Raw genomic sequence first — 20,963 nt, 5'->3', positions numbered from 1 at the left:
GGTTAAATTGATAGTGTTTTTATTTTAATCACTATGCAAATAATATTCAACTCAAAATGTTCCTTAACTCTTATGGTCTCCCCAAAACCTGCTGAGGTGGTTTTAAAACATATCTGCAGTTTCTTGGACTCTCCTCTCATCAAGACAGGGAATCTGATTCCCTCCCCCCTTGCACATGGTGGCTCAACTCTAAGGAACACAATGCCGCTGAAGTGATGCTGTGTTGCTTCTGACGCAGGTCGCACAGCTTCCCTCTCATTTTAGGACCTGAGCCTTTGGAGCCCTGGACCACCATGCAGGAAGCCACCAGCCACCATGCTGGAGAGATCGTGTGCAGAGACCACATAGAGAGAGGCCCAAGGAGCCCCTCCAAGTCCATCCTCGAGCTCTAAGAGTCTTCCAGTAGACTCACCAGACATGTGAGCCAGGAGGCCTTTGAGATGACTCTAGCCCCAACCACCAAGTGAGACCTGCCTATCTGAGCCCAGTCAACTGCCAGGGTCACCAGAGCTGATAATAATCAATGATTGTTGTTTTATGTCTGTAAATTGAGGTTGGTTCAGCAACAGGTGATGGGAACATTGTTCCAGCTGTGGTCTCCTCACCTCATTTGAATGCAGCTTCATCCCTCCAGTTGCTCAGGCCATCTTTGATTTATCTCTTTCTTTCATACCTCGCATTCTATATGTCAAGGAATATTTGGCTCTGCCTTCAAAATATCCAGAATCCAATCACTTCTCACCCACCTCCAATGCTTCCACCCTGGTCCAAGCCACCATCATCCAATGGGGCCATCAGTATGATCTTTCCCTGGATCACCACAGTGGCCTACTGACTGCAATAGCATCTACTTCTACCTACTCCCTCCTACCATTTATTCTCAACACATAGGCAGAATTATCTTGCCAACATGTAAGTCAGATCATGTCACTCTTTGGCACAAAACACTGCAGCAGCTCCCGTCTTGCTCAGAGTCAATGCCCGAGTCCTCACAATGTCCTGGCCCTTCATGTCCTGACCCTTCTTGTCTCTCTGACCTCATTGCCTAGACTTCTCCCCTCTTCAGTTCTGCCGCAGCCCCACTCTTCTTGTTAGTCCCTGGATGCATTAGGCTCACTTCTACTTTAGGCCCTTTGCATGAGCCATACTCTTCATTTATTTCCTGGAATTTATCATTACTTTTTGTTTGTCATTTGCCTACTATTCTATGTGGCAATTGCTCATTTTTTCCCCAAGTGCTTTCATGTTTCTGGATCCTATTTTCTGTATCCTCAAACATGTCATTTTCTCTGATTCCTTGGGTGCCTCACTCCTGGTGCCTGCCATGCTGCTCCCCTCTGGACTGGTAGCTCTCTATCCCCTATCATCCTGGCATTTCTCTTCACTGCTGTTCAGCATTGAATCCCATGACTTCCAGTTCCACATTATTTCTTAGTTTACTTTCTCATTTTGTTGGTGCACATCCTGCAGTAGCTACTTAAGAGAGGACATACATGTGAGGTAAAATTTGACTCCTTGCATGTCTGAGATGCTTTTATTCCACCTTCCTATTTCATTGATCATCTGGTTGCAAGTATTCTCAGCTGAAAATCATTTTCACACAGAAGCCTGAAGGCATTGTTTTCTTTCAGTGTGGCTATTTAGAAGTCCAAGGCCGATACCTGATCTTTCGTATGTTTTTTTTCTCTCAGGGAGCTTTAGAAATCTTTTCTTTATTCTGGGTATTCTGAAATTTGTGATGATGCACCGTGGGGTGGGCATTTAGTTCGGCCTCTCAATCTGGAGACTCACATCTTTCAATTTTGTGAAGTGGTATTATTTTTACTCTCACTCTCCTCTATTTTCTCTTTATAGAATTTCTATTGGCTGGAAATTGGACTTCCCAGAGTGGTCCTCATTCTTATATTTTTTCAATTATTATTATTTTTAAATCTCTGTTTATTTTTGTTCTACTGTATCTTCCACCAAACTTGCTTTTAAATATTTTATTCTTACTCTTCTTTTGAACAATTTCCAAAATTTCATTTTTGTTTTTTCATTAATTCCTTTAAAAGTAACATCCAAAATAGAGAATAAAGCATCTAACTCTTGTTTAATGGATATAACATCTTATTTTACTTTTCTGAAGAAATTATCAATTTTTTTTTCATTTTTTTTCTACTCCTTCCATCATCTCTGCTTTCTCCAAATTCCTTTATCCTATTTGTCTAGATCCGTCTCTTCCAAGTTGGAGGCTGTCTTTAAACATTGGGTGATCCTGGGCTGCCTGTTCTTGTCTAAGTGTGACTCACTAAAAACATGAGTGGGAACTCTGAGTGAGTGGGTGAGGCTTGTCCATAGAAGGACTTACAACAAGGTCGTTGGATAGCAAACTGGCTTCTTTTCTTTCTTTCTCTCTTCCTTCCTTCCTTTCTTCTTTCTTTCTTCTTTTCTTTCTTCCTTCCTTTCTTTCTTTCTTTCTTTTCTTCTTTCTTCCTTCCTTCCTTTCTTTCTTTCTTTTTTTTTTTAATGGAGTTTTGCTCGTTGCCCAAGCTGGAGTGCAACGGCACAGTCTCGGCTCACTGCAACCTCTGCCTCTCTGGTTCAAGTGATTCTCCTGCCTCAGCCTCCTGAGTAGCTGGAATTACAGGCATGTGCCACCAGGCCTGGCTAATTTTGGTTCTTTTTTTTTTTTTTTTTTTTTTTGGTAGAAATGGGGCTTCACCATGTTAGTAAGGCTGGTCTCAAACTCGTGACCTCAGGTGATCCACCTGCCTTGGCCTCCCAAAGTGCTGGGATTACAGGTGTGAGCCACTTCGCCCAGCCCAAACCGGCTTTCAAATTGGGGCGGGACTCCAAGATGTCAGAATGTGGAGGTCTTTTCTCTGGAGCCGTTCAGTTATCCAGAGAGAATGTGTCAAACCTCCTGCTGGCAGTGAGGGTGGGGAGGTGTGCAATGGGTGGGTGGAGAGAGCTGGGGTGCGCCTGCTGTAGGAGGAGGAAGGGGGTCCATCCACCCCCTATACAGGCCACTTAACCCTCCTGTTTTTAGTCCCATGCCTTATGCCCACCTTCTGTAGATTTCAATCTCCCCGTCCTCAGCACCTAGAGTTCTACAAGACCACCCCCGTTCTGCTTGTTAGTTTCCTCATCTGCAGCGAGCCAGGTAGTGATCCCCAGCTCTGCCAAGTCAGCTCCTGCTCCTCTCCCTCTTCCAGATATTGTGGGACTCTCTCATCCATGTTCGTCTCTTCCCTCATTTTATCCCCTTATGAGTTTATATATTCTTGATTCCTTTATTGCCATTTCAGTGGAGTTTTGGAAGGGGGAAGTGGGCAATCTGCCATGCTTACTCAGAAGTGGGCTGCATTTTAAAAACAAAATCGGCTGCATCGCTCAAAGATGAGGGAGGGTTTAGGAAAACCAATTTGTGTACAAGACATACTTTCTCATGCATATATGTATGTATGCCTTACATGATGAAACTCCTGTGAGAGGGGCCAGCCCGTGAAATTCCCAGATGGTGAACATAGGACCCACCTCACTGAGTTGCTATGTGGATTAAATGAGCTAATACAAGTAAAATGCTTAGCACAGAGCTTGGCATTTGAGTTCTCAAGGGATAGCAGTGATGATTATTCTGATAGTTTGGGGATGAACTTGACTAAGGGCTCTGGGGATTTAGGGGAACTTCTCTCCGTCCTCTTCTGTGCCCTGAAGGAGGAAGCACCTTCTGCAGGCTTCTGGGAACCCCACCAGCCTGTGGATCTCAGAGTTCTTTGGAGTTTGAGAAGGGAATGGGGAAATCCCTCTGGTCTTGACAACTCTGACACTGCATAATCGGCATAAATGGGGCATCCCAGCTCAGCCTGGAATGTTCTTGTTTCTTGGCATGAACCTGTCTTTTTGCAAACACAGTCAGTTTGTGTCTGTCCCATCAGCCGTCTTCCAAAGGTTTATTCTACCCAGTCCCGCCATACACATCCTTTTCAACATTAAAGTCACTCTTTAATTTGTAACAAAGAGATATGGGTCCTAGTTCTGTGTTTGCCACCAATTGCCTAGAAATAGCTCAAACTTGGGATCTAGATTTGATCTGCCCGGTTTGAATCCCGACTTTGCATCTGCCATTGATGAGCCGTGTCCCACGGGCAAGTACTCAGTCCTCCATGGGCCTTGGTTTCCTCCTCTATCAAATGAAGATAATAATAGTTCCTAACTCATAGAGCTATCATGGGGCTGAAAGAAATAATCCATGTAAAGCGCCCAGCCTGGTACTCAGAGTTCAGATAAAGCTAGCTGTAAGGATTACTATCTTTCCCAATTTAAACTCTCCCGCAAACTTCGTAGCTCCAGGCACAACTGGAGGTGAGGACTCAGGCATATCAAGCTTTTCCAGGGGCTGAGGCAGAGGAAATGTGATCTCCTGGATTTTGTTTGTAGCTTCTACTAGACCACATAGCAACCGAGCAACATAGCAACGAACGAAAGCAATTCCATTTAGTTCCAAGTCAAGCAACTTACTTTTTCAAAAGTATGTCATTCCAACTTGAAAAAGCCAATCTTCCTGAGTTGTCTTCATGTCATAGAGACAAACACTTTATGGTAAAAATGCTATTTGATTTTGTTTCTGCTCAAAGCAGTTCTCATCACAATCTTTTTTTTTTTTTTTTTTTTTTTTTTTTTTTTTTTTTTGAGACAGAGTTTTGCTCTTGTTGCCCAGGCTGGAGTGCAGTGGTGTGATCTCCGCTCACTGCAACCTCCACCTCCGGGGTTCAAGCAATTCTCCTGCCTCAGTCTCACGAGTAGCTGGGATTACAGGCATGCGCCACCACGCCCGGCTAATTGTTTGTATTTTTAGCAGAGACGGGGGTTTCACCATTTTGGTCAGGCTGGTCTCGAACTCCCAACCTCAGGTGATCCGCCCGCCTCGGCCTCCCAAAGTGCTGAGATTACAGGCGTGAGCCACCGCGCCCAGTGCTCATCACAAATTTTAAAACTGATCACAAATTTTTTCCTCTGCTCTTCCGAGCCTACTGTTTTATAAACGAGTTACTATATTGCCCTCTTGTGGAACATAGAGATTTCTTTGAGTCAAAGTCCTTGCTTGAATTTTTTTTTTTTTTTTCTTTTTGAGATGGATTCTCACTCTGTCACCTAGGCTGGAGTGCAGTGGCACGATCTAAGCTCACTGCAAGCTCCGCCTCTGGGGTTCAAGTGATTCTCCTGCCTCAGCCTCCTGAGTAGCTGGGATTATAGGCACCTGCCACCATGCCCAGCTAATTTATGTATTTTCAGTAGAGATGGAGTTTTACCATGTTGGCCAGGCTGGTCTTGAACTCCTAACCTCAAGTGATCCACCCGCCTTGGCCTCCCAAAGTGCTGGGATTACAGGCGTGAGTCACTGCTCCCGGCCGTCCTTGCTTAGATTTGAAATAGGACTCCCATTTATAATTTATTATTCATAGTATTAGGTTCATCGGAAAGTATGCTTTATCCACATATTTCACAAAACTCTTTTAAAAATTATTATTTCATTTTCAGTTGTTCGAACTTGGAGACTTTATGTTGACTGATTCTGTCTTCCTACAGCGATTCTACCTAATGGTATGTCAGTTCTGTTCCTCGAGCTTCCTCTGGGTTCAGAGGGCTACTCGTAAATTAGTCCACAGCAATTCAGGCATAGTGGGGAGAGCAGGCCACAGGCCACAGGACAATTGTTCCGCAGGGGTTGCGGTTAGAACTCAAGGAAACTGCCTGAAAGCCTCCTTTGTGCCAGCCCCTGTCCAGCCTCACCCCGGCTGGAGGTGCTGATGATCCTAAAGAGGGTCAGAACATGCCACCCCCAAAATATGCTACCTCGGCAGAAGAATATTTTGAGCTATAGCAATGAAGAAACAACAGATGCAGTAAAAGTTCTCTGCCCTCCTTTATCTGCCTAAATGCAGGACCTAAATTTTGCTTTGAGGAAGATGCCCCTCTGTACTCGGAAGAGAGTGACTCTTATCACCAGTGACGGGAGTTGCATCGAGAAGAGTCTGCAAAAACAAACAAATGGAAGGGAGATAACTGTTCTCATCCATTAATTTCTCCCATATGTTCCTAAACATTTTCTTACAGTTTATTACCCCGGAAGCCCAAACATTCTTTTCTTTATCCAGTCATTTCTCTATAACCTATCACCCTTTGCTGAAATAGTATTTAATTTCTCAAGTCTAAACACTTATTTGAGTTTTCTACTTCTTTTTGTGAAGCTCCTGTGCCCATAAAAATATCAACATCCATAAAATTTGTATACTTTTTCTCTTGTTAATCTGTGTTCTGTCAGTTTAATTTGCAGGTCCCCAGCAATAGAACATAAGAGAGTATGGGATAAATGTTTCCTCCCCTCTAATCCCAGGTGTGGAGTTGGTCAGCGGAGGGGCAGGACGAGGGTCAGCAGCCTTGATGCCCTTTTCCAGGAGAGCTTCTTGCAGTTGGTTCGGATCTTGAAAGTTACTTACCCGCCTCGGCAACCTCAGCTGCTTTGCCTGACAAACGGCAAAAGACAAGGCACCAACCACACAAAGATCCCAGTATGCACTTTCCCTGCCTCATCTTGACTTTCAAGTGGCTTTATGTGCCTATGCAGTGTTGCAATGTTAATCCTCAAGGATGAAATCCAAGCTGGTTTATCCGCAGAGCTACCAAGGCCAGTGGTGATGGTGAGCAACGAGGCACTAAATTTCTTCTCCTAAAATACAGAGGATCTGTTCAACGCACTCGCAGTCACAGTACAAAAAGCTATTCTGTATTAGATCAGCAAACGAAACCAGTCCAAGTGCAAAGGCAGTTTTAGATCTATGTCCTGTTTCCTGTGGAAACGTGAAATCAAAGGGAAGCTCACTGGTAGGACGGAGCAAGCACCCGTGAAGGTGCAGCCTTTTTTTTTTTGAGACGGAGTCTCGCTGTGTCACCCAGGCTGGAGTGCAGTGGCGCAATCTCGGCTCACTGCAAGCTCCGCCTCCCGGGTTCACGCCATTCTCCTGCCTCAGCCTCTCTGAGTAGCTGGGACTACAGGCGCCCGCCACCACGCCCGGCTAATTTTTTTGTATTTTTTAGTAGAGACGGGGTTTCACCGTGGTCTCGATCTCCTGACCTCGTGATCCGCCCGCCTCGGCCTCCCAAAGTGCTGGGATTACAAGCGTGAGCCACCACGCCCGGCCAAGGTGCAGCCTTTTTTAAACTTAAGTTCTGATCAGCAGGTTGGCGGCAGGTCCTGCGAATCCATCCTTTAACAAGCATCCCCTGCGGGAAGGGCTCTAATGCAGAGTGTAGGAGGGCTGCCTGTATTCTGAGAAACACTGGATGGTGTCTGCCACAATTCAATAGCAGACATTATTATAATTATCAGGAGACACGGGCTGTGCCAAATAGTAAAATAAGAATAAATATATTTACATTTCCCAGGGTTTGGCCCAATCAGACTGCTTGGCTTACATGAATGCCAGCACATAGATATTTGCAAACAATAAACGTATGTTTAGCATCCTAAACTCTACTTTTAAATAAAACATTAAGGAAGTCATTATTTATGCAATTAGTAAGCCCATAATTAACACTGAAGACAATTAATAATTAACCCATAATTTTTACTATGCAATACTAATTTTAAAATACCTTTCACAACTCAAGGGATCAGGCAGTTGTTCAAACTTTTCTAGAAGGCCTGGCTTACACCAGTATCCATGACCATCTTCCTTTCTTGGAAACTGGACCTTCAGATCTTATTAATGTGTTTGATAATTTCATCATAAAGAGCAAAGACAAATGCGATGTGCAGACAGACTCTGCCATAATGCGAAATCATTCTTTGTAAAAGTTTGTTCAATACAAACTTTATATGAAAAAAAATTTCCCTTCAAGGAAAAAAAAAAGCCCTCAAAACTTTTCGTGGAAGCCTCTGGTATTTGCATTGGGAAATACGATCCAGTTGAAACATATATTTTTGATTTTTTTGCTCATTAACTTAAAAAATTACTGAATGCCTATTTTTTTACAGGTACTCTTCTCAGTATTGGCCCAGCACCATCCTTAAAGCAATCTTCAGTGAACATAATATATATAGATTATATATATTTTTTGAGACGGAGTGTCTCTCTTGTTACCCAGGCTGGAGTGCAATGGCATGATCTCAGCTCACCGCAACCTCCACCTCTCGAGTTCAAGCAATTCTGCCTCAGCCTCCTGAGTAGCTGGGATTACAGGCACGCACCACCACGCCCACCTGATTTTGTATTTTTAGTAGAGACGGGGTTTCTCCATGTTGGTCAGGCTGGTGTTGAACTCCCGACCTCAGGTGATCCACCCGCCTTGGTCTCCCAAAATGCTGGGATTACAGGTGTGAGCCACTGCACCCAGCCAGGAAATATTATTTTTAAAGTCTGAAATCCAAAATTGCTTTCAAGGTGAATAAAAGGATTTTAAAAGATTGTAACGATTTTATTTCTGTGATGATCGTTGAGTGTAAATTCTTCTTTCTCTATCATGAAATCCATCTAAGACTTCAATAGAAGTGAAAAAATATATAGTTTTTTAGTCTGTGATTAAGGGGAACTATTTCATGGGATGAGAACTGGATATAGGCCAGGCGCGGTGGCTCACACCTGGAATCCCAGCACTTTGGGAGGCCTAGGCAGGCGGATCACCTGAGGTTGAGAGTTCAAAACCAGCCTGGCCAACATGAAATCCCATCTCCACTAAAAATACAAAAAAATTAGCTGGGTGTGGTGGCGGGCACCTGTAATCCCAGCTACACAGGAGGCTGAGGCAGGAGAACCCGGGAAGCAGAGGTATCAGTGAGCCGAGATTGCGCCACTGTACTACAGCCTGGGCAACAAAGCGAGACTCTGTCTCAAAAGAAAAATCAGACCAAACATCGCCAGTATGTCTTCTGTAGAATTAAACAGAATCAGAGGCAAGCAGCAGCTTTATTCACATTATAAATGAAACACTTTTGTTTTGTGCATACTGTTAGTTTCTGTTTTAAAATACTCACAGATGATCACAGTAAGAAATAAAGGCCAGGCGCAGTGGCTCACGCCTGTAATCCCAGCACTTTGGGAGGCCAAGGCAAGTGGATCACCTGAGGTCAGGAGTTTGAGACCAGCTTGGCCAACACAGTGAAACCTTGTCTCTACTAAAAATACAAAAAAATTAGCCAGGCATGGTGGCAGGTGCCTGTAATCCCAGCTACTCGGGAGGCTGAGGCAGGAGAATTGCTTGAACCCAGGAGACAGAGGTTGCAGTGAGCTGAGATCGCACCACTGCACTCCAGCTTGGGCGGCAGAGCGAGACTCCGTCTCAAAAAAAAAAAATTAAAAATTTTTAATTCTTTACCACATCAAGCATATGAACCCAGAAAAATTTTTTGGCGCTCTATATTCTTTTGCCAATATTTTATTTAAAACAGTTCAGTCCTAGTTCTTTTCCATCTTTAGTGTAAAACAACTTTTTATTAAACTCAGTTTGGGTTCAAAATCCTATTTCTAGCCTAGGCAACATAGTGAGGCCCCGTCTCTACAAAAATAAAAAAATATTAGCTGGGCATGATGGCATGAGCCTGTAGTCCCAGCTACTCAGGAGGCTGAGGTGGGAGGATCATTTGAGCCCAGGAGGCTGAGGCTGCAGTGAGCCGTGAGACTGTCTTAACAACAACAAAAAAATCATATTTGATTCATAAAAGGTGTGGAGTAATATGTATTATCCCCCTATTCTAGCCTTGAAATGGTTTATATAGTTGTGGCTATTTGCCGTATAGATCTGAATGAAGAAAGAGGAAGAGAGGGAGGAAGGAAAGAGGAGTAAGGTCCCAGCTGATGCCTCTAGAGTAAAATGTGTTCACTGGGTGCAGAGACCATGAAAAGGTGCCCCTTTAGGGAGGGTGGGACATGGGAAGAGGGTGGGGCTTGGGAGGGCAGGGCTGTAACCACGAAGGGGTCAGCTTGTGGCTTGGGTGATGGGGGCTGAAATAACCAAAGGCTGGCGACGCTCAGATGGCCACACTGTTTTCCACCAGGCTGGGCCGCAGGTATTCGTAGGGCATGTCCAGCTTTGCATTCCGGATCTCGATTTCCTTATCCAGGGCAGCCAGCTCCTCCCTGAACTTCTTCAGCACAGCCTTAGGCTCGGGGCCCGAAAAATACTCCTCCTCATGCTGACCCACAGCCACCTGGCAGGGAGAGGAAAAGGTGGCTGAGAGCCTTATGACCCCCAGTCTGGGATGCCACACGTCCCCACAGCTGCCTCCTTCCTTAGGGCCCTGGGCACTCGGCTCTCACCATAACGGGCTGGCGTCTGCCCAGCTGCCAAACAATGGACATCTGGAGAGAAGCCTGATGGAAGTTGGGCAGTGTCGCCATCACTGTCTCCAGCGTTGCGTCCTTGGTGGTTGGTGGGGGCAGCCGCATCGTGCAGGGTGCATTAGGGACCCAAGAGTACCAGTCCAGCTAAGGAAGGGCAGGGATCCAGAGTCAGTGCCTGCCAAGCGTGAAAGCCCTGTGGCCCACCTGCACACAGACCCCTCCCTCACTCCAGGCCCCAAATTCCCAGCTGCCCATCTCTGGTAAGTACCTGGCCCAGGTGCACAGAGGCATGTTGGCCGGTGCAGGTGAAGATACACATGGTAACAAAGCGGCAAACCTGGTCCCGAGACTGTAAAGAGACAGGAAACCCTGCAAGGGGTGAGGAGAGTTAGAAGCTGGGAAGCCAGGAGGAGGGCAGCGCTCAGAGGACGAGGCCAAGAGAGGAGAACAAGGGGGGGCGAGAAAGAGCGGCAGGAACGCTCGGTAACTCTTACAGGAATTACCATGACAGCAGGTTGGGGTGGGGGAGTGGGGAGTTCTGCTGGGAGGGTCCCACTCAGTGGGGTGCTGCTGCTCACTCACACTGGCTCACAACAGTCAGTCCATGACGTTAGGTGGTTAGCAAGCCGGTCAGCATCACCTTGGTAGTCACAGTAGAAGTATTTATACCATGGAAATGTGCAAAAGCTACAAATCAGGACGGTTCTTCCCGAGAGTCGGTTGTTAAACATTTATGAGCAGCCACTGGTCCCGCTGCATCTGGCACCTAGGGGTTCTCGGTATGTAGGACGGGGACCCGTCTCTAGGTGAGAGGGAGTGGAATCTGAGAAGGCCTTTGGAGTTCTCATAGGTGTCAAAAATGCTTCTGGGAGATTGCACAGAAGCACGGGGGATTCTGGGAAGGTCTCTTGGTTTTGTGTCTGAGATCTCAGGGCAGGGGCTCCTGTTTACCTCGGTCCTGGGCCCCTTGCAGCCCGATTTCAGTGATGTCTCGACACCAGCTCTGCAGCTCTGGGTCATCTTTCACAGCCACGTCTGTCTTATAGTGGAGACTCACGATTCCTTCCACATACCTACCAACCAACGGAGCAGGGCCAGGGAGCTGAAGCCAGCTCTGCCCCTGCTCACATGACCAGGTCAGGGCCCCAGGCCCCCAACCACATGCAGACCTCCTGCTCTCCTACATGTCTTCTCCACCCCCACTTGCACCCCCACTGGCCTTCCCGCTTGCCTCACCGATAGATGATTTCCCAGAGCCGCAGCGCATCTTGAGCATAGAAGGAAGACTCCACTCCCAGGAGGCCCCGGTCAGCCAAGTCGTCAGGGGGACAGAAGGAGCTGTAGGTTAGAAAGGCTCCAGCTTGCTTGAGCAGCTGCACATGGCCTCCCCCACCAGTGCTCGTTATCTGAGAAGTGAGGATGAACAGGGTCAGGGGAATCGATCTGCCCTGAATCCAGAGCTGGAAAGAAGAGAGACCCAGAATCTCCCTTTCTCTTCCCATACCTGGTCGAAAATTCCCATGTCAGAGACCAGCCCAGTCCTGGCCCGGACGTTAATTTCCAGGGTGTATCGCAGGTGGGGAATTATAAGCTAGAGGGAGAAACACAGGGAAGGGCAAAGTCAGAGGAGAGCTGCAGCAGATCCCTGCAGGAAACAGGGGCTGACAGCAGGAAAGGCGCCAGGTCTTCAGAAAAAGCACAGATGTAGAGTTCAGTGGCCTCTCAACAGTGAGTTTTCAGAAGTACCATTCGACCCAGCAATCCCATTACTGGATATATACCTCCCAAAATATAAATCACCCTACTATAAAGACACATGCTCACGTATGCTCATCACAGCACTACTCACAATAGCAAAGACATGGAATCAACCTAAATGCCCATCAACAATAGACTGGGTAAAGAAAATGTGGTAGTTATACTCTGTGGAATACTATGCAGCCATGAAAAAGAACAAGATCATGTTCTCTGCAGCAACATGGATGGAGCTGGAGGCCATAATCCTAAATGGACTAACATAGGAACAGAAAGCCAAATATGGTATGTTCTCACTTACAAGTGAGAGCTAAACATTGAGTACACATGGACACAAATAAGGGAACAACAGACACCAGCATCTACTTGTGGACGGAGGATGGAAGGAGTGAGGGGATCCAAAAACTACCTATCGGGTACCATGCTTATTACCTGGTGACAAAATAATCTGTACACCAAGCCCCTGTGACACACAATTTACTTATAGAACAAACCTGCCCATGTATCCTTGAACCTACAATTAAAGTTAAAAATAAATACATAAAAATAAACCACTGAGTTTTCAGTTGATTTGCATCAACTATTTGCATTCCACAAACCCAGACTTAGTGCTTTATGATCATTGAAAGAAATCATTCTTTGTTGTTGTTGTTGCTGTTTTGTGTTGAGATGGAGTCTTGCTCTGTTGCCCAGGCTGAAGTACAGTGGTGTGATCTCAGCTCACTGCAACCTCCGCCTTCCGGGTTCACACGATTCTCCTGCCTCAGCTTCCCGAGGAGCTGGGATTACAGGCGTGAACCACCATGCCTGGCCTCCTTTTCTTTTCATATTTTTTCATAGGTCTAGACCAAGATTTCTCAACTTTTTTTTAAATCACCCACTAAGTACCCTTTTGAGATATTTTTTCCTAATCTCACTCCACCTCATTAAATATTAATGCTACATATATACTGTATATCTGTCTATATATTGCATTATATCTGTGCTTTATATAGATATATATCACATTATATCTGTGCTATATAAAATAATAAGATTTGGCCGGCCACAGTGGCTCACGCCTGTAATCCCAACACTTTGGGAAGCCGAGGTGGGCGGATCATCTGAGGTCAGGAGTTTGAGACCAGCCTGACCAACACGGCAAAACCTCATCTCTACTAAAAATACAAAAATTAGCCAGGCATGGTGGCAGGCACCTGTAATCCCAGCTACTCGGGAGGCTGAAGCAGGAGAATTGCTTGAACCCAGGAGGCAGAGGTTGCAGTGAGCCAAGATTGTGACACTGCACTCCAGCCTGGGCAGCAATAATAATAATATTTTTCACACACATTTTCCAACCATCTTCATCCCTTGGGGGACATTGTGCCCCCACTGAGAATGGATGGTCTAACCACTGCCTCCCTCCAGAGCCTGGTCTCCTCCCTCTCCCCTTCATCCATTACGCTCGCCTTCTTTCAGCTCTTTAAAGAGGACAAGCTTGGACCAGGCGCAATGACTCACATCTGTAATCCCAACACTTTGGGAGGCTGAGACAAGCGGATCATCTGAGGTCAGGCATTCGAGACCAGCCTGGCCAACATGGTGAAATCCTGTCTCTATTAAAAATACAAAAAAAAATAGCCAGGCATGGTGGTGCGCGACTGTAATCCCAGCTACTGGAGAGGCTGAAGTGGGAGAATTGCTTAAACCCAGGAGGCAGAAATTGCAGTGAGCCAAGATCGCACCACTGCCCTCCAGCTTGGGCAACAAAGGGAGACTCCATCTCAAAAAAAAAAAAAAAAAAGAAAGAAAAATCAATGACTGGCTGGAAAAGATCTTTTTAACGTTATTTCATGGGTTCCTCTTGTTGGATGGAATCCTTGGTCATTTGCATGTACTGTGCTTTACATATAAAAAGAGTAAGATTATTTTTGCCACTTTCCGCAGGTGGGAGGTGATATCCCCTTTGAAAACGCATGGCCAGCCCTGCTCGTTCTCTGTTGCTGTCACATTGTCCATTCATTGTTTCTCTCCATACCCCGAGACCCCACAGAGAGGGAGCCTCCAGAGGTGGCAACGTGCCCTGGGACAGAGATAGTGGCAGGCAAGAGAGAAGGGGATAAGATGTTACCTTGAAGATAGGATGTATCGACGGCAGGCACCTCATGGTGGCCACAACAATGACCTCAGCCATCAAGTGTCCCCTCAGAAGATGAGACTGCAGCTCATGGAGCTGGAAGTCAGAGCTGCGCACCCAGCATTTGGCCAGAAGCCAGGCCATTGGAGGATCCGTGGGCAAGAAAAGTGGAGGTGGCGGGGATCCTGTGCTGGGCAGTTGGAGCTGCAGCAGGGACAAGGTGTGGGGAGAGAAGGCATGAGTGCCGGGCACTCGGCGATTCCCGCCGTCCCTTGCATGTTAACCTCGCCCTTCGTCCTCCAAACGTGTTCCACTTTCCCCATCTCACTGCTGCCGCTCCCTACAGCTCCCATCTCCTCCCCTCCCTTCCTACCCGCTCGGTGCATTAGCACCCTGCCAGCTGCTTCGCCTCCAGCATTCTGCAGAAACTGCTCTTCTGGTGCCTCCTCCAGCCTCCACTTCCCCTTTCAGTCCCCACAGTGTGGACAAGATTCAAACCACCTGCTTCCTTCATCCCACACTGTTTTTCGAAATCTAATCTTTTAGCCCCACTTCTACACAAATGACTAAATCTCTTGTTCTCAGCTGCCTGCTGGACAATCTAAATGTCTTCCCATTCCCTCTGCATTGGCCAGACAAAAGTCTACCTGGGCACCCTGTTCTCTTTATTGGTGCTATTTCTGCAGGCACCTGGCCTGGCTCCCTTTTCCCCTCTCCTTGATCTCCCCCTGCACTCGCATCCACCTGTCCTCTCCATCCCGAAGGTCACTACCCACATCCGAGCTCCCCTCCTCCTGGGGTCAGTGCTGGCATGTTGCCCCAGTCCCTGTTTCTAGCATCTCCCTTCTCCAACCCACCCTAAACACCACTGCCCACACCGCGTGCCCACAGCACGTTTCATCACAGCCTTCTCCAGCTTCCCACCTCATACTCCTTAGCCTGGCTTAGTCTGGCCTCTGCTCCAACTGTCCCCTAGGAATCTCTTGACTCCTCTACCTCAGCCTCTGCCCAGTCTGTCTTGCCCCTGAGGACCGGTCCTTCCTCTCCCTGCTGCTTGTCTGAGACCTGGCCCTCCTCCGAGGCTCATGACACCCCCCCTCCCCAATCCCTCCTGGCCTGTCTCTGTCCTCAGGGACTTCCTCAGTCCTGGAGCTTCTGCAGACTGGCCCCGTGTGTCTCTCCAGCTACACTGCAAGGCCTTCAAATCAGAGACTTGGCCATTTTCTCCTTTCGCGTCTCCCCGGTGCCTTAGCTCAGCGCCTTTGCAGGTGGTGCTCAGTGAATTTTGATAAGGGGCTGAGCTTTCTCAAAAGCCAGAGACTGGGAGCAGAAATCCTGAGTCCTCTCACCTGGATGACCATGGGCAAGAGTTTCCCATCAGGCTGCAATTTCAGCATGACCAGAGGGGCAGCCAGGTGCTGCTGGCTACAGAGAATGACGTTGGCCTTGATCCCATCCAGCAGGGAGAAGTCAGCTTCGAACAGTGTGCCTCCCTGGGTGGGGGAAGAGGTCAAGGGCCGCTATCAACATAAAGCATCTTCTTCCTACTCTGATTCCTCCAAGGGGGAAGAGAGAGCGAGAGAGAGGAGCTAACTTGTCTCCATCATCTACTTTATACCAGGTAATGGATCATGTGCTTACTGCCTCATATCATTTTTTTTTAACCAGGGTCTTACTCTGCTGCCCAGGCTGGAGTACAGCGGCAGGATCACCACAGCTCACTGCAGCCTGGACTTCCTTGGGCTCAGGTGATCCTCCCACCTCAGCCTCCCAAGTAGCTGGGACTACAGGTGCATGCCACTACACCAAAAATTACAGGTGATAATTTTTGTACTTTTGTAGAGACAGGGTTTCTCCGTGTTGCCTAGGCTGGCCTCCAATTCCTGGGCTCAGGTGATCCTCCTGCAGCCTCCCAAAGTGCTGGGATTACAGGTGTGAGCCACTGCGCTCAGCCTTATAATTTTTATACCTAGTTGAATGAGCCTCAATTTTACAGAAGAGGAAACAGATCATCAGAGAGGCTGGATACTTTGCCTGAGGTCACACAGCTTACAAACAGCACAACAAGGATCCACATCCAAGCCTATCTGCCCCGTAATCCCATGAATTTCCTCTCTGTTCTTCCATGTCGCCTCCTGATGAACAGCCACAGCACTCTGACCCTGATTCTCTTACTCTGCACACTCCCTGAATCCCTAGCACCAAGGGCCAGTCACATTTCTTCATTTGACCCTGTTTCTATCCACCATTCCACCTTGCACACCCTCCCTCAGCAGCTACTCTCGTGTGGGAAGGAGGCCGAGCAGCTGAGCTTCTCCAGGGTCCCTCAGGACCTCTCCTGCAGAATCCCTCCTTGCTGGCTGGCAGCAAGCCAGGTCCGCAGTGGCTCCCGCAGCAGCAGCATTGACACTAGCCCACCCCACCTCACTGTTGAGCTTCCTCAGGGCTCTGATGTCCATACCTCCAGCTCCTTCTCCAGCTGGGCCTGCAGTTCCTCCATGCCTGGAGGGAACACGAGGCGAGCAGGAAGGTGAATGGAGCGCCTCAGCACCATGGGGTTGGCGCCATTAAGAAACTGGTACCCAAATAAGGCATCTTCCTTCCAGGAGTCCCGCACGCGCTCTGGGGAAGGCAGTTGTTGAGCAAGTTGTGGGATCTGAGCTCTTGATCATTCCAACCCCACCAACCATGCCCCCTTGACTCCAGCCCACCAGAGGGACCCAAGTCCCTGGTCTCCCCACCCTGCTTCTTTCAATTCCCCTGGGTTGGGTGGGATCTGGGGGTAAGCGTCCTGGGAGACATATTGGGGTGAGGAGACTGACCAGCCAGCTTGCTCTGGCCACACCAGAAAATCCGGTTGAAGTCATCTAGATCCTTCCAGCAAGTCAGAACATTTAAAGAGTCTTTGATAGCGAGGTCAGCCAGCCTTCAGGGCAGGATGGGGCAAAGGGTTTGAGCATCATTCTGAGACTCCAACATGACGACCACAGGCACCGATCTTGGGCCGGTCCAGTGCAGTGCAGCCCATAAGCCCCTTGGCTTCCACTACACCAGGACACCTCCCTCTCACCCATCCTCCCCTTGCTCTCACCCCTTGGCCAGCGAAACCTCAAAGTCAACTCTCTTGTCTTCCAGAAATCGCTCATCCACAGGGAGATCACTTAGTTTGGCCCCAGCCACACTCAGAATTAAGCCATCCTTCCAGTTTCCCCACCTGTGGGGCAGGAGGGAAATCAGGCGTGGGTGCTGGAAGCATCAGCAGGTCACGTGGGGTCAGGGGAGATGGGCTCACCGGTACAGCTTCCTTCTCTCTTCCAGCTCCTCTTCCCGGTATTTCTGGAACAGGCCCTGAGGGTCGTCGCCCACAATGCGGCCTAGAAGGACAGAGGAGGGCTTGGCCAGTGACTTTTTCTGAGAGACTCTTCTCGTCTCTGCCAGGACAGCCTCAGCACCCCGTCCTTCTATGTGGCCTTCTGCCCCTTCAGCATCACGCCCCTCCCCCAGCCTCGAGCCACTCTGTGCCAGCTGCAGCCACCGCCCCTTCGACACCCCCAAAGACCCCTGCGCTCCAGGTTGCAGCATCTCCATCCTGCGCCCTCTTCTCCACACGCGCATCCCCCCAGCTTCTCTCGCAGCCCAGAGGCCTCCTGACACCCTCAGCCCCGCGCTTACCGGTGCCTTCGGGCAGGCTCAGGACGCCGCCGCCCTCCACCCAGCGGTAACAAGGGAACCTGACCTCGTCCCCGGCTCCGGGGCCCTGCACGGAGATCCAGCTGCAGAACCAGGCGTCGTCCTTAAGCAGGTGCCGTTTGCGCAGTTTCACAAACAGCAGTGGCCCCAGATACTCCGGTACTTCCACCTTGAATTCTGTCTCCTGCGGGCGACAGAACAGGCTCAGCCCCGGTGGGGCCTGGCGGGAGGGGCACGCGGCTGAGCCCTGCTCCCTCCAGCGCCCATGCCCTTCCTCGGAGCCTCTGAGAGGAGGAGACGTATCGGGGTGAGGGGACTGAGCCAGAGAGAGAGGGACCGCGCTAAGCAGGTGGCCCCAGGACTCGGTTCTGAGGGGACGGGACGGCAGGTGGGAAGGTGCGCTCCTGCCTTCACTTTCTCTTCCCTGTGGTCATTGACTGTGCCAAGCGCTGGGCTGGGCGCTGCCGCGCCCTGGACAAGCGCGCTGTGGAGCCGGGACGCACCGGTGGCAATTCCCGCTGTGCGACCCCCCCACCCCACCCCGCCTGAGGCTGAGGACCTGCAGGGGCCCCACCAGCCTGGGGACAACCTTCCCGGAGACCTGGAGGCGGAGAGGGCTCAGCCAGGGAGAGTGACAGAAAGGGAAGGCAGGGGAAAGGCGCGCTGGGCAGGGACAGCAGCGGGGAAGGGAGGGCGAGCAGCATCTTGGAGCTGGAACTCAGAGCTCAGGTGCGCGGGGGGTCAGCAGGTCCGGAGGCTCTCGAAGGTGGCGCCCAGGGCTTTGGGTTTGGTCCCGAGAACAAGCGGGAGCCGTTCGAATGTGTTAAGCAGGGGGAGTGAATTAGGGAGACATCATTCCGGCTTCAGAAGGGCTTGGAAGGTCTGCAGCAGAGGTGGTGAGGCCGCTGGAGGTTTGAAATGGCTTTTAAAATAGAGAAAGCGGGGGGACAGACGACCGCTCTGGCGACCGCAGTTTCCAGACACCAGAGCTGTGTGGAATGAGGGGCGCTCAGGAGCATCCCCTTAATTCCAAGGAGATCGAGTAGCGGGAACATTTATTGAGCGTTTACTGTGTGTCACCAGCTGCCCATCATAGGGAGGAAAAAAAGGAGGAGGGAGCGCCTTTCCACCTTCCGTGCCCCGTCCCCTCACCCTGGAGTCGCGGGGCCACCTGCTCCGTGCGCATTTTCTCTCTTTCTGGCTCCTTTCGCCCCGCTTTCTCGGAAGCTCGGAGCAAGGGCGTGGGGTGCCGGGAGCAGGGCTCCGCAGGTTCAAGGGGACGCGGCCGGTCGGGGGCGGGACGGATATTGGGCAGGGACGCGGGAGATGCTCAGGGTCTAGAACTGACTGCATCGGATTCTTGTTCGGAGGGAGGTGAAGAGAAGGAGGAGGCGCGGGTGACACCGGGGGAGGCAGGAGGAGAGGGCTGGGAGGTGGGGAGAGGGGAGGACCTCATCCGGGCATGTTCCTTTGACGTTCCCTGAGACAGACATCCGGATTTGGGGATCTGGGAGAGAGCTAGAGCAGCGATGGGAATTTGGGGTTTCGCGGAAGAAAAAAAGTAACAGGACCCGGTAGAACACCAGGTAGATATGACATGAGATATGATGGGAGGTGGGTCGGGAAATCGAGAGCGTTCTCCTGTCTTGACTCCCCATCCCTTCCCTCTCACCACCCACCCCACCCCAGGTGATAAAGCCCGAAAGATCAGAGATCCAACAGCGCTAGACGTTCAAACGGTTTTTAAAATAGAGAAAGCGAGAGGACCGACGGCCGCTCAGGTAACTGCTGAGTTTCCAGACGAGGGAGCTCCAATGAGGAGCACAGGTGCATGCCCTCAATTCCAAGGAGATCGGGTAGCGGCAACATTTATTGAGCGCTTACCGTGTACCACCAACTGCCCTAAAGCCCCCCACCCCCGTGGCCTCCGTGCGCTTTGAGCCCAATGCGCGCGCCCTTGGCAAAGAGAATCCGCCAGAGGCCGACGGGGGCGCATGTCCTCCCCGGTATTCCCCGCCCGGCTCTGGGGAGCTCACCTTGCCCCGTGTGGGCCACAGTCGCGTCCCGAGCGCCGCCTCCCCGTGCTGGCCGACCAGCCACAGCTGCACCTGGTTGTTGGAACCGGCATAGAGCGAGGCCCCAGTGGACACGCGGATGCGGTAGAGACCCATCTTGCTCAAAGATGTTTCGCTCCTTCTGGTGGGGAAGAAGGGTGGACGAGCTAAATAACCCAGCCTGAGACCCCGCCCTCTCGGAGGTCGCTTGCGGTCGGAATGTGGGTGGCAGGTCTCCAATCAACTCCGCCTACCGCTGGGGCCCCCAGCTCCAAGGAGCAGAGCTTCAAGGGGCAGAATTCAGCCCCAGTCCAAAAGGCGGTGTCCTGGCGAGAGCAGGGAGTGGAAACCACTATCTTGAAGGGAGGGAGAAGAAGAAAAGGATTTGGACCGAAAACACGCAGGAAGAGGGAATCAACGCCTGGTACAGCAGGCAGGAGATGTGGGGGTAGGAGTTATGCACGTGTGTACCACGGACTTTGGGCCAAGCCTGGATGGCTGGGAAGCCAACCTCCATCTAAACGCAGGCGTGCACACACACGCACGGACACGCGTGCACACGCACGGACACACGTGCACACACACACGCACACACGCGCCTCACAAGTTGGATTGCAGGAGAGGGTGAAGTGGGCTAGGAGACCCAGTTTGCAGGGGCATTTGAGGAAGGTACATTCAGGCCACGGAATTCATTCGACCAGCTTTGCACACTTGCCTTCTCTGTGCCAGCCACTGGGACTCATTCCTTTTGAGCATAAAAGCCTCTGCCTCCCTGTTGCCTGCAGAATAAAAGTCCAAATGTTTCTGGCATTCAATGCCCTTGCTAACCTGACCTGCCCTCCTCACCTCTCATCCCACTGCACCCTGGCATCTCCTGTGCTGGAGCCATGTGTTCCCCGGAACCACCCCCCCACCCTTCGCTGTTCTCTCAAAGAACTCACTTCTGGGTTAGTCTGTTCATGCTTCTAAACCCTAATTCGTCTCCAGTTTCTTTTTGGGCTGGAGCCATGTGTTCCCCAGAACCCC

General features: G+C 49.9%; 1 protein-coding gene across 2 annotated transcripts; it reads right to left on the bottom strand.

Annotated features, from left to right (window-relative positions):
• Positions 1–9,654: 9,654 nt before the first annotated feature.
• On the bottom strand, positions 9,655–20,718 carry ALOX15 (arachidonate 15-lipoxygenase). Of its 2 annotated transcripts, XM_030799729.1 has the most exons (15): positions 20,653–20,718; positions 19,920–20,079; positions 17,866–18,067; positions 17,486–17,567; positions 17,285–17,407; positions 17,016–17,119; positions 16,655–16,815; positions 15,543–15,686; positions 14,188–14,397; positions 11,827–11,913; positions 11,559–11,728; positions 11,274–11,395; positions 10,591–10,691; positions 10,299–10,466; positions 9,655–10,189 (listed from the first exon to the last, which is right to left on the bottom strand). In XM_030799729.1, the coding sequence occupies exons 1-15, from the start codon at positions 20,691–20,693 to the stop codon at positions 10,010–10,012; spliced, it is 2,055 nt and encodes a 684-aa protein (XP_030655589.1). In that variant the 5' UTR covers positions 20,694–20,718; the 3' UTR covers positions 9,655–10,009. The 2 variants fall into 2 exon arrangements, with proteins under 2 accessions (XP_030655589.1, XP_030655590.1); XM_030799730.1 differs by lacking the exon at positions 20,653–20,718 and having other exon boundaries at positions 9,679–10,189; positions 17,866–17,950; positions 19,920–20,341.
• Between the last annotated feature and the right edge of the window lie 245 nt (positions 20,719–20,963).

Source organism: Nomascus leucogenys, chromosome 19 (genome assembly GCF_006542625.1).
Source record: "Nomascus leucogenys isolate Asia chromosome 19, Asia_NLE_v1, whole genome shotgun sequence".
In the NCBI taxonomy this organism is placed as follows: Eukaryota; Metazoa; Chordata; class Mammalia; order Primates; family Hylobatidae; genus Nomascus; species Nomascus leucogenys.
This window is presented reverse-complemented; position numbering and strand designations above follow the sequence as displayed.